The sequence below is a fragment of the Bombus pyrosoma genome, linkage group LG3, assembly GCF_014825855.1.
Source record: "Bombus pyrosoma isolate SC7728 linkage group LG3, ASM1482585v1, whole genome shotgun sequence".
In the NCBI taxonomy this organism is placed as follows: domain Eukaryota; kingdom Metazoa; phylum Arthropoda; class Insecta; order Hymenoptera; family Apidae; genus Bombus; species Bombus pyrosoma.
In genome coordinates, this window is record NC_057772.1 from 8489982 (window position 1) to 8504606 (window position 14625).

The 14625-nt window shown below is 29.6% G+C and overlaps 1 protein-coding gene across 7 annotated transcripts; it reads left to right on the forward strand.

The window, feature by feature from the left end:
• Positions 1 to 114: 114 nt before the first annotated feature.
• On the forward strand, positions 115 to 14295 carry LOC122566373 (venom acid phosphatase Acph-1-like). Of its 7 annotated transcripts, none has more exons than XM_043723535.1 (7): positions 115 to 245; positions 8456 to 8582; positions 8922 to 9032; positions 9491 to 9756; positions 10132 to 10415; positions 10823 to 11031; positions 13353 to 14295. In XM_043723535.1, exons 2-7 carry the CDS (start codon positions 8463 to 8465, stop codon positions 13587 to 13589), a joined length of 1227 nt encoding a protein of 408 aa, XP_043579470.1. In that variant the 5' UTR covers positions 115 to 245; positions 8456 to 8462; the 3' UTR covers positions 13590 to 14295. The 7 variants fall into 7 exon arrangements, with proteins under 7 accessions (XP_043579470.1, XP_043579471.1, XP_043579469.1 ...); XM_043723536.1 differs by lacking the exon at positions 115 to 245 and adding an exon at positions 2398 to 2743; XM_043723534.1 differs by lacking the exon at positions 115 to 245 and adding an exon at positions 6903 to 7026.
• The last annotated feature ends 330 nt before the right edge of the window (positions 14296 to 14625 follow it).

The following is a 14625-nucleotide window of genomic DNA, read 5'->3' on the forward strand; positions in this document are numbered from 1 at the left end:
TCGTGCATCAGCCGTGTATAAATTTAATCGGTAACCTTCGCGTGGAATCGTCAATTTATCACTGGTAGCGATCTACTGGGCTTTGTACAATTCTTGGTAATCAGTTCGCTCCCAGTTACAAAGCTTCGTAATCAAAAGATCACGGATCTTATAAAATGAAAGCGTATTCGATCGATATTGTTTAATTTTGTGACATACCATGGTACGAGTTTATCACCGATTTATGGGAGATATCGCAGTTCAAAGTAAGAATGTCTTGATTGTTTATTGCTTTCTCGTATAGTGAGTGTTTTTAATTTACCGGCATTTTTTCTCCTAATATTATTATTTTCACGTTTTCGTTTTATTAACGCGAGCTTGAATCGATTAATTAATCAATTAATTACGATAAAATTCATCATTTTTAAGGGATCATGCTTCTGACGAACAACGTATTCGAAGATTCGTTCGTCGTTACCTGTTTTCTCTACCGTGATTTCCGTGTCATTTTCGTCGTGTCACTTTAAAATTGTATTTCCAATATTTTCTTCAAAAGATCATTCATCCTTCAGTTGAATTCTGACGATGTCACATAATACGTGAAAACTATAGCTTGAAAACAATATTACTTGACTTGAGTGAATCATAAATTCCACCTTTTGTAATACAAGAACCCATGACATTTTCATTTTGGATATTGGAAGAACAAGAATTTATTGGCGATAAATTATTTTTGTTATAGATCCTCTGGGATAAGTAGTAATTTGTTCGATAAAATAGTTGTAAGAATTGTAAATAGTCGATTAAAAGATCGATAAATTTGTTTCTATTTGTGGCAATAAATCTTCTAAATGAAAGAGCGTACGTTTATAATATCAAGAACAATAACCTCCACTATCTCACTTTTGTTAATTGTATCAGATAACACATAATTTTGATAAAATGAACTTTCTAAAAGGGGGTGGAATCACGATGTTCCATGATTTATTTGGTCTATCGAGCGAGAATTTTTATTTTGGCACAGAGCAATTCACAATCGTAAACGTAATTAACAATCACAAACGTAATTAACAAGTAAGTCTTTAAACTAAACATATAATTATGACAGAAGTGCATCTGATCAAAGGAGTGGAACAACTTTCTTTTTGAAAAATTAAAAATAGATTACAATATTTCACAAGCCTATCGACGTAGAAATGTTGATAAATCAATAAATTTTCAACGAATAACTCTTGGAATCAATGAATGATATTTTGCAATCTAATCTCTGTATGATTCTAAATATATAAACTTCAGATAAAGAAATTTTTAATTACGTTTATATTGTATACATACATAGAAAAATATGAAAATACATTTTTCTGAATATGTCATACGTTTATTATTTTTTAATGTATCCATTAGATACAAATTAGATGTGCAGTATAATATGATAAATATATTTAAGAGGAACAAATAAATCAACTTGTAGAGACATACTTTTATAATCATTTAAATGATTATTATTTCTTATTGATAAAATTTTGAATATGCTTTCCGATTCCAACAGACAATTATTTCAATAAGAGTACTTGCATATTTAATTATGTATATGTTCATCCAAATGAAAAACCAAATTAAATTAGAAAAAATACGTAACATGACATATGCTTAATAGAAACTCAGTGCATAGAGACTGATCAATAATATGTGATTAATCCGCGAATAATCATTACTTTCCATATTTCCATATTGCGTACTTATATTTACAAATTAATCATAATTTTTGATTGCGACGCTTCGTAATTTTTGCTAATTAACGCCTATGAATCGTATATTCTTAGCGTTAATTAACAATGATATTGGAAAATATCTTTTTTAACTTTTACATTACTATAACATAAGTATAGAAATTCTATTGTCTAACATTCCTCCAAAAGACAAAAAATTATTTCACTACAGTCGTCACTAATTACAACTCGTCCAATATGTTGATACGTTTGATTTTCAGGTATCATGTTTGTTAATAGTTGTTCAAAAGAGAAAGGTATCAAATTTTATTTCAACTTGACTTTCTCTAAATGATTAAAACCATATAAATTTCTTCTGATCATTTTGTTTATCGGTAACCGGGTTTCCACAAACCAGTTTTCTGCATATCAGTGGAACGTGTTTGGTGACAGCACAAATCATAAACCTTATCATCTACTTTCAGGTTTGAAGATTGTGTTCACGTGATAAAACATACGACCACGTGCTAAACATGCATGGTACGCTATAATAACGGATATATTACCATTTCTTAACGTATTCATACTTAGATTAAAACTAGCGTGTTTCAGTTATCTTTATGAAAACTACGTCAAACAAGAAATTCATCCTCCCTACTTCCACTATAAGATGATATTATCTGTTATTATCGTCGATTTACTTTGAAATCAAATTTCGAAACTTAATCTTGTTCAACGAGGTTAATTTCTTTTGTTTAAGTATTGTACAGATTTATATTTACCGCGAACAATTTAACGATAGCATCGTGAGTTACTGGTCGAATAATTGTTGAGATAATACATTTCTGCGCTCGTGTTGCGATTAGTACGCAAGTAAGCTATCAACAAGACTGAATATTTAAATGCAAGGAATGTGTGTAACTTAGCGCTTGATAAAGTTTACTTTTTCACATTTCACACGCAATATTTGGAACGTTGCGCTAGAAACCTGCCTGTACATATATCAATTCCAAATCCACGCTCGGCGTCAGTTGATATTTGAACTGGAAACAAAGGTAAGACGTCAATTTTTTAAAAGTGCATACGTTTCTCCATAATATTTGAAAGTAGACGTTTCGTTCAAACATCATGAAGAAATTGTGTGTTAGATTCATATTTTCTTGTGTTAAATATTAACCACGAAGAGCAAGCAATTAAAAATATCGAATGAAAGTTTGTTATTCTTTTGTTATTAATACTAGTGATCAGCTTCTTCTTAAAATCTTCTCAACGTTTTCTAGTGCTAACATATCGATAAGGATTTGATAAATAGAAATTTTCTTCTTTCTTTTCGTCTGTAGATTACTACTTTCGTTTAGACACGATAATAACTTTTTATGTACAGTAACAAGCATTTTGTACCGATAACAATGGAACATAATAATGAAGCGCGTATAACAATGATACAGAGAACAAAGAGTACATGCATACAACTGAATTATTCTCGATATACTTAACATTATTTAGGGAGATTCTTTCGTGAAATGAAAAAATAACTTTTGGTGAATGTTCGTATGAATGGAATAATTTAATACAATTCTAAGTTATTTATATTAAAAATTTCACCCTGTGCTACTGCAATTCTATTTAATACTACTTAAGAGTAATATTCAATGAATTCTCTAAACTATATTCCTTTCTTGTAAATCTATTCTCTTTATTCTTAAGTAAAAGAATTCTTTAAAAAAATCTTTATTCTTTATTCCTTAAATAATTGCTATTATATTTTAATATATTTATTATTTACTCACATTATTACAAAAATAATTCGAAACAATCGTGTACTCTCAATATTCATGTTGTCTTAAAAATACGGTGGGAAAATAACTAATATTAAAACTTGCAAAATAATAATTAAATGCCACGTTTTTTTTCTTTTACCTTGTTTTTATATATATATATTTTACCTTGTTTTTATATAATTACGCTATAGTTTCGTATTTTCGCACACAATCGTCTGATTATTTATAATTACACGCGAAGAGAACCAGGAAGGCGACAGCGTGTCTTTGCTGCGAGAAAATTAATGATTTTGTTGATCGTGTATCAAATATCAGCCACATAGGTATAATGTATTCGTTTCGTATTCATTATTCTACCGGAATTTATGTAACTACGAGTTCGTATCCGCAAAATCGCAGGTTGGCTAATTTTTCGTATAAATCCTCGACTTATCATCGTACGATCTTTCATGAATATCGTTTCTAAGTAATTGCAAATTTTATGGTTTAACGATTCAGCTAATGATCGAACCGATTACGTGATTTTATAGTTTTGCAAAGCTTCGAAAGTATTACACAATTGCTTGTACGTGTAGTTGCAATTGTACTACATCCTCAAAATATTCAATAGTACAATTGTTAATTTGCAGAGTAAATCAAATTTACTAAAGACGAAGTCTTCGATTATACGTTGTTAACGATCATGATATGATGATTTCGAACATATTTCGATATGTTAAATTATACCATAAATATACCAATATGTATAAATATACCATATCGGTGAAAAGAAATTACGATGATAATTAACATTAAATTGATTAGCGAAAATATTCAATTGAGATCGGCTTCAGTTATTATAGAAAACTGTAGTACATTCGTATTATAAATATGTTTTTCTAAGGTTTTATTTTTTTCTCTTTAGATTATTGACCTAAATGTTGAACATATGATTATGGAAAATAACCATCACCATTTTTTACATATAGACTAGAAATAGTTTATACTTTTTATCCAGAGTATATAAAATAGACCAACAAGATAACATTGTACTCCTAAACATAACCATTTCCATTTAAAAAAATAACATACAACTGAATTTTAATTCTTAATATATTAACTGATAGATATTTTATCAATCACCTACCTTTTATACGTAAGACAACTGTAAGTGATTTTTGAAGAAGAATAATATAATACAACTTTTTCTATATAGTATTCTTCTTCTATAATAATAAAAAAGGTGTAATACTGTGCGATAAGCTGCACGCGTTGTGTTTAACTTTAATCAATTAAAGCCAATTGGTGATACTACAAAATGTTATAAAATAGGAATTGATTAATTACATTAATCTAATATTTTATCTGATTATCAACACACGATTAAGAAAGAATCAATCTAAATTTGTATGAATTTCGTAATTATAAATCTGATATAATTTCTATTTATATGCACTAGTAACTCTTTATAAATGTCTATCGTAATTCTATGTTGATAAAAAATTCGTGACTTCCGTATTTCATGAGAGAATTGAAATTGTAAGCGAATAGCAATTCTACTTGCGAAGATAATTATTGTCATAAAGCTGTTTCTTTGAAAATTGTTACGTATCTTATAATTTATTATTTACAGTCATTTTCGTGTATTTATACCATAATATACTGTGATATATTATTTGTGACGTTGCTATCAGTAAATATAGATTTAATCAATTAAAATGAATCACCTTTATAGAAATACCAATTCAATAGAAACGATAAGTTTTTCCAAGAATAAGTTATTCGCTGTGTCATTATTATCAATATATTGCGAGAAAGTACGCACGAACAATTGCTGAATAATTCCTATATCTTGTAAAAACAGAATCTTAATACATCTCTTTCCTTTCTCTCTTTTCGTGTGTTTGTCCACATATTAAACAGCGTACAATAAGTTACTTTTGTCTCTAAAAGCTTAAGAATTGAATAAAATATCAGATAAGATTATAAAACTTTAATACTCATTGTCACTAAAATGTACAAGTTATTAGACTTTGAAACAATTACATTTTGCATACTATTTGGTTTCGTTCCTTAACATTATGCCTGCTATACACGACTAGAATAAATCAATTACACAAACGAAATATCCAGATACACGTATTACAAGAACATTTTTGCTCCACTATTTATATGGAAATGCTAAACCAGATTCATATTTTGTTATTTCACTATTTTTCGATTCATTATAGCACACTACTTATCTAATGGTGGATACAAAAAGTATTTGTACACGATTGTATTTATCTTATTATATGTATATTGTATGTATATTGTATAAATAGTATCTATATATTGATTAATTCGGTCCAAGTATATTAAACTGCGTATCGTTTATCAATACCTTTATATGATTATGAAATTATGACGCTAAAAGTGAAATGTGACATCTCATAAAAGAAACTACTTCATTAGAAAATAAGAATATCTGCAAACACCTTTAGTAGTTCTTGTGTATATAAATATAATCCAATAGCAAATTTCCATATCGTTTGAACCATTAGACATTTACTAAAAGTAATTTTTAAACGCTATGCAATGTGTAATGGGCAATCAAGGAAATACCAACAAGTATGTATACAGAGTGAGTTAAGAAATATTATATAAAATAACTCTTTATCTATTGGTTTTATCGAAAAACATATTAAATGAATGATATAGCATTTCAAGGGATTACTTTCTGAGATATTAAACTAACCTTGAGTTTTTTAAATAGCACTTATTTCATAATATTAGTCATAGCAGCTGGACACTACAGAAAAATATTAACTTATTTATGCCGAAAAACCATGAACTTAGTTACTACATTTAATACTTATTTAATACGTATTTAATAGTTATCTACTTAGCTATTAGATATTTTAACTTTAGCTTGTCAAGTTTAATGTATGAAAGACAAGGAAAGACGCAAAATGATATCTTTGTAACATTATTTTTGTAATAATTACAGTCATAATTCATTTTAAATGTTTTTCCATAAAAGTAAAAGGAAACCAGGCACTTTAGATAGTATTTCTTAATTACTTTCCCTGTATACATATATGTAAGATATGTGACGATTCAAGGAAAAAAGTACACAAGAAAAAGGAATGATCTAATAGGAAATTTCGCTTTTCTTTGAATATTTCTATATCATGATGAGTGGTGATCCTGTTAATTCCCATGACATAGCATCCGTTTTTTGGGGCCACCATTTGGAACGCGCGTCATCATTTAAAAAACCTTGATACGGTTTCTCTTATCGTCCTGCGTGTAATTATATGATGAAGGCCCATATGTAATGCGTTTCGCATGTAACGTCAAAATGGGGACTTCCATTTCGTATAAATACCGTGTATATTCTAATGACACCGAAATCAGCAATTGTGAAACCATTCCACAGAAAGATATGTCCGTTTGACGCATTACTGTCCTTTAAAATCATTTGCACATAGGCAACATGACCAGTATTTCACTGACTGGTCTCACAATCGATACTACAGTAATATTAATTGCTTGTCGCAGTGTACCATTACGATAGGTATTTAAATTGTGCAAACGTAAGTGAATCGTGCATCTCAGTTCATCGCTATACTAGTACAAAAAAAGAGTGAGGCGATAACATTAAAATCGGCTTGAAGATAAGAGATCTATTATGTGACTATTTTTTTTTTTTAATTACTTTAACAAATTTTTTTCTTCAACATTTTTTGAGTTATATATATGTCGGAAATGAAAGGACATCGAGGTCTCCTTTTTCGAATGTTTGGGAAAACCCCAATATTCTTGTCCAGATTTTTACTATAGCTACATTTAAGTGATAAAACTAAGAAATAGTTGTATGGGTACGCAAGATTTATGACGATGGGCTTGGGCTCAAAGTGATATAACGAGTCACCGAACGTAGGCTACGGTCACGGGAGGGACGTGTAATAACAGAGGTATGGAATAATTATGCAGATCTTCTTAAAAACAAGGATTGACCCGAGAGGTGGGGAGAGGACTATATAAGGGCAGTTCCATTTGGACTGGGGGTTAGTTATTGCGTTAGTTACTGAGTTAGTGATGAAGTTAGTTATTGAGTTAGTTAGTGAGTTAGTTATCGAGTTAGTTATTGAGAGAAGTACGACTTGTACGTTGAGTCACGCCAAGATCTAAGTTCCAACCAACTAAGTTCATTGTCATCGACATCACGTTTGTCCGATTGCCGTTATTACCTGTAACCTCTTGTAATCATCACATCGGTACCAATAACGATCGGCTAGAATACATAACTCCGATGGTCAATTCAAATGAGGATTCGTCGAACGCCCAAAATTCCAACCTTAACCCGACATATATATTGAGAATTATTATTAAATTATAAGATATATATTACAAAAATTAAAAAATATATATATTAAAAGTATATTAAAAGTACGATAAATATGAATAAAAATTTGTGGATACAATGGTATCTAATAATGAAAGTGTTGCTACAATTTTTCTATGGAAATGGTAGTTTCTCCATACAGAAAACATTACGTTAAGATTTTTCGCCATTGTTTAGATAACAAATTCCATGAATATAAGATACCGGTTTTTGATAAATTATTGCTTTGCATAGCTTACAAAGTAGTATACACTTGAAAATTAACATTTTCGCGCAACGATATGCAGAAGACCATTCTTCAATCTATCCGTTAGTACTTCACTGTCTTTATGGCTATTAACTGTTTGATTTATGGCGTTGTTTATTTGATCAACAAATGAAACATGTTGTATCCTTAAAATTCTTGCCGATAACCGGTAAATGTTGATTTACAATATTTGGATGATTTACGAGAATTATATAGGGACAATTTAAATATATTAAAGAAAACATATAGATGAAAATGTTCAAACATTTGAAAATATTTACAGAATGTTCTTACTGTTTATCCAACTCGAAAGATAATAATTATTTCATTAATGAAAGAAATTTCATTCGAACATTTTTACTGCTTTCAGGTCGAACATGAACAATATGGTTTCGTTTAATTATCTCAAGAATTTCTCATCGATATACGTGGTCGTGGCTTTGGCTGCCATAATTGGCATCACAACTGTTCAAGCAGAGCTCAAACTAGTGAATGTGGTAAAAACTACGGTTATTTATACTTAGCGCGTTCCCTAGTCACGAGACATTCGTTCAAGCGCGAACTGTGCGTTTATGCTCAGGATTTATATCGAATTTTGAATAATTTCAAGTTAAAATAAGCAACGCAGTCGTGCTCGAAATTTTTGAGAATATGTTTCGGTTTTCGGTGAAGCAATTTACTCACGATAATTCTAGATGAATCTCGAGTATTTCAAGTTATTTTAAATGAAATACGAATTTGAGTGATTCAAATGTTACGGTGCATGTGTGAAAAAGCGAAATCAGTTAAAAGGAAAGCTTAATCACGGTTCTTACACGTACCTTGTATAATTCCAGTTATTCCGTCATGGCGATAGGACACCTGATGCCACTAACGATGAAAAATATCCAAACGACCCTTACCTGGATAATCCTTTTTATCCAATGGGTCGGGGCCAGTTAACTAACGTGAGTATCTTGTCTCTTCTAAATTTTTATCGTTCCTTGAACAGTTTCTAGCTTGAACATTATAAACAGTAGCATCTTTCCGGCAATTGCAATTGATCGATCGTTAAAGATTTTAGTCCTTGATACTAAAATTTAATTTGGATATTAATAACACATAGTTTAATGGAATAAAAGTTTGATGAGTTCAAACGAGTAAGAATTTAATATTTTCATCTATTTTATTAACCCTCGTTTAGTACTCTTGAATCGTAGGTGATCCATAATGATTTGGATTTAAGTCGTTTAATTTTGTTTTACGTGACAAACGTCATTGATGGCATTTATCGCGTAAGACAAATCTTACAAAAAAAAAAAGTAAATACGAAGCAATTTTAATGCATTACATGATGATATTATATATACATGAAAAACTTGAGGGATTTTTGATAAAAAGGAAGTTGATTTTATGTGAAATTTAGAATGGCAAAATGAGAGAATATGTACTGGGACAATTTTTGAGACAGAGGTACGGTCACTTTCTCGGAGATGTTTATAGAAGCGAAGCTGTCTCAGCTATCAGTTCAGATTATGACAGAACGAAAATGTCTTTACAACTCGTTCTCGCTGGTCTCTTCCCGCCAAGTAAATTGCAACGATGGAATCACGATCTAAATTGGCAACCTATCCCCGCGAAATATTTACGACGCTACGAGGATAATCTCTTTCTGCCAGAGGATTGTCTTTTGTAAGTCACAATCTGACATTATATAATAATAACATCGAATTACAATTCGATATCTAAAAGGTTTTCTGACAGAAAAAAGGATAACAAGAACGATAATTTAATAAATAAATCAAATTTTAGTTGTAATAGAAATTAAAAATTGTTCGATATACAAATCATACTTACAATTAGTGATAGAATCAGATAATTATATATAAGCCCATTTTTTATACAATAAAAATTGCTATTATCCAAATAAGTATCAAAATTATCGTACAATTTATGGAAATATTATGCAATTCTATGTATGTTATTCTTACAGAGAAACGTAGTAAGCGTAGTATGTAAAATTTATTTAATTTTTCTCTTTCTATAATTTTAATTTATTAATTACAGGTTTACGATCGAATACAATAGAGTATTGCAGTCACCGGCGGGAAAACGGGAAATTGGAAAATATAGCCAACTTATGAGACAATTAACAGAGTGGACTGGTAAAAACATATCTACACCATGGGATATGTATTACATATATCACACACTGATGGCCGAGAGTTCTCTCGGTCTTGCTTTACCAGAATGGTCGCACGCAATATTTCCAAATGGAGAGTTATTGAATGCAACGATATTTTCGTATAACATCGCTAATTCGACTCCTCTGTTGAAAAGATTGTACGGAGGTAATATAATTTGTATTTGCACATCGTTGAGCCAAAACTTGCTAATTATCTTCTGCTATAAGTCTTGTAGTAGTATAATCATTTTAAATGTAACCGCTGTCAAATTATAATTCTGCCCATTGTTATTCTACATTTTTGTTCAACTTGAGTGCATTTTATTGTCGTTTATAATATCAATTACTATTACATATATAAACTTCACATTTTTATAAGCTATTGAAATGCACCTTTTGTACCACTTCATGTCGAATATATTCTAATTTTATTATTTCGTCAAATTATAAAATTTTTAGTTATTGATAAATCGTTTGCACGCTGATTTATCGAGCTTGCACTTTCCAATTGCCATCGCTGTTTTGTATCGTGTTTCTTCGATTTTATAATTTAAATTGCCACTTCAATTTCAGGTCCGTTCCTCCGGATCGTTACAAGGCATATGTTAAATCATGTAACCGGTGCACAAAATCGAGAACGAAAAATTAATTTATTTAGTGGACACGAAAGTAACGTTGCCGCCGTTTTGCACGCTCTTGGAGTTTTTTATCCACACGTTCCCGAATATTCTAGTTCTGTTATATTGGAACTTCATCAAAACAACAACGCTTACTACGTAAAGGTACGTAATGAGACGTGCATAAGCCACATCCACATTTTTATATGAAAGTAATATTTTCAAAGACAGCGTATTAATCGAATTAATGCCGATGCCGATATCAATTTATGATATTCTTATAAATATTGACTTTTGACGACGATAGCAAACGAATATCTTATTTACTAACGACCAGAGTTTAAAGTCAACGATCAGAAAATGTATTAGTAGCTGATCTCATTAATATTCTCATTCTCTTTGCTTCCTCTGATATATGTACATGCGCATACAATATTGCAAACATATTTAAAGTTAACATTAATTCTTCGATACTTTTATAGTTGTGATAACGTGAATTATTGCTTATTAAAAGTCTGAAGCCCCTATGTTGTTTTTATATTCATATTTCGTATAATCAACTTTTAACGCTAGTCGCTAATTAATAAATTTTTCAACGCTAGATATTCATTTGATTGTTGTACGAAGAGTGTTTGAAAAATTTAGATACGGAATATCTACGATAGTGTATAGTACAATGTATATAGTGAATATGATAGATTTAGATAGCGAATTAGTGTAAATTCAACAGCTACACTAAAAGATTAATATTTTAGAAAATTTTTTAAATTGAAAACATTAACTCACTTAAAAATATTTTTCAACCTTTATCTCTAATAATAGCTAGAAAGTATATATTTACAAAAATAATCGTGAAGAATTACAATTAATAAACACCTTGTTAATAGACGTGGAATTAGTTCTGCCATTCATAGAAATTGCTCCGACACTTTGAGTTATTTCTGAGTTAATCATATCTCGATTAGCTATGAGTCATCAAAAATAAGAATACAATTTTTATAGCTTTTAGTTCGCAATTATTTTATTATCCTTATCAAATTGTCGAGGTCTAGCGAATAGAACTTATACCAAATATGACTATGTTTAAATAAATTTGATTTATACGGATAATATGAGACATCAGATCTCATTAATATGATAGTATGACACATGAAAGGAAATAATTATCGAATGAATTATTCTATTCTACAATATGGAGCCTCTGATACATTTAAATAGCGAAAGAACCGAGACAATTCTCAGAAAATTACTCCCCTCGTTAATAGATTCCTTTTTTTCAATAAAACATATGCAACATATACAATTTGCTGCGAAAGCGTGATGCAATGTTGCAACGAGTCAATGCTATACTGGCATAGTAATATTGTATGTAATTATCTTTGTATCATATTCCAAAGAAAAAGATCGTTATCCACGATAATAATTTTCTTAGTGATTAAACAGCTTTAAATTAATGTCCTATTACTTTGAGAAAATCTTTATTCAAGATATTTAATATTATATTTATTTGAAATAATTTTTACATTCTATCTTAGTTCGCTAAATAATATTTTTTATCTTCAGCCTTGCGACTAAGAAATTAGCTTTGTTTATAGAATCATAACTAGTATATGTACACTACATTTATCAATACTATCCTTTCACTTCTCCCATTCGCTCAACTTCTCTTATTTACATTTTTTTATTTCTTATTTCCTTACTATATCTTTATTTAGTAACCTATCTTATTAACATTACTAAATACAGTAGAACTCTATCTATCCGAATGAAATTTTAGTTAATGTCCCATTAATCCCTTAAGGACATATTAAATTGTAGAAAAGTGTGCAAAACATAATCGCCTATTTTTATTTTATTATTTTATTATATAAATGTTAACAAACTTGTATCGAGCAGAATTTTTCGAAGAAATCTTCTATCTTCAACAATACAGTAAAACGACCTAATCAATATGATAGATTATGGAAAGTGCACAACTCTCTTCCAAAGATAATCCTCAACTAATCGAACAAAAAATATTCTTTAGATATTCGTACGAGTTATCCAACTACTGCGCTGTAAAAAGATGAAAATACGGCCAACAGAATGGTACAGGGGCAAGTGGAGTATTGCCCTATTTCGTTTCTCTTTGCTTCGGCCAAATGCTACCTGCTTGTCTATGCGATTATGTTACACATATAGTAATCAAATCCCCTTTCTTAGCCAATCCATCTTCTCATTACTGCATAGTCCCCACCGCATCAATTTAGTACAGAAAAGACAATCTCGTATATCTGTCGAAAGTAATGTTACAGAGGTAGATTTTATGGGATTAACTGAACTTCTTCTAGTTGATTACATTTATTTGAACATGAGCGGAAAATAATAATAGTTGACGAGCTTCTATTATATGAACTCAAATTACATAATTACATAAACTTATCTTCTATATTGGTTTACTTAAAACTACTTGTTTATGTATCTTCAATTATTCATTATTATCGTAGGTACTTAACTACTTGGGCATTCCATCCGAAGCAAAAGAACTTCAACTACCTGGATGTGAGATACTTTGTCCTTTGGACAAGTATTTACAGTTAATAGAAGGAGTGATGCCGTCAAACGACGAACTGATTTGCGACAAAGGTCTGTCACATGCATTTGTAGACAGAAAGTCAATCGAGGAATTAAGTTTATTGAAATACAATCTGATAAGAACTGCAGGAATCATTGAAAGTAAATAATACGTGTATGAAAATGTAATTGTTAAAGATGAATTACATTCCTTTGAAACCAAAGAAAACTTCATGTTAAAAATGAAGTTTTACATAATAAATGCGTGATATACGATAGAAATGAATTTAGAATAGCTTTTAATTTATAAATTAGCGATATTAATTACATATCATTGATCTTACGCGAAAAGATTAGACATGAGGAATGTAATTCATATTTCTAATTATATTAGCTCTTCCTATAAGTAATATCGTCTTTTCACTTATTTGATACTACTAAAAAGGTACGTTATTTGACGAATTTGTTTCAAATAAAGAACAGTATTATCGTTCAAATTCGAAGTTTCTGTCCCTTTTTTAGTATCTTTGGTTCTCTCGTATTTGTAGAATATTTAATAATATGCCGTATCAAACTGAAAATTAACGTCAATGGTTCATCAAAAGCATCGTTTCAAAATTGTAATTAGCGTTATTAATATCTTCTGACATTTAAAATATATGCATATTGTACATATCATAAATATTTGCGACTGTGTTTGTTGCATTTTCCCACTCAGAGTCTGGACGAGTTAAATGGCAGAAAATATTATGTATATCGAAAGCATATTATAAAATTTCTGTACGTATGTATTTTATAAATAACGACGTTACTTCTGGGATGAAATAGTTTATAAAATTTTATGTGTATAAAAATATACATGAAAGAGCACCGGTATTTTTGCAATTTAATTATTTATATTTTACTATAAAAAAAATTAGAAATTATTGGCCACAAAGGTATTCAAATATATTTAAATATACAATGATATTTATGCACATTATATAATTATTTTGTATTTAATTCATTAAAGTATTTAACGCGCGATTAATTTAATAGATTATTTATTTTGTAACCAAAGCACGACCTGATATACATATTCACAATGAAAATGCATTGTTTCATTCTGAATACATATTTATTCAATGTATTATGTATCAATTCACCTAACATCAATTAAACACATTTAAAATCTACAAGCCTAGTTTCATTTCATTTATATGCCTT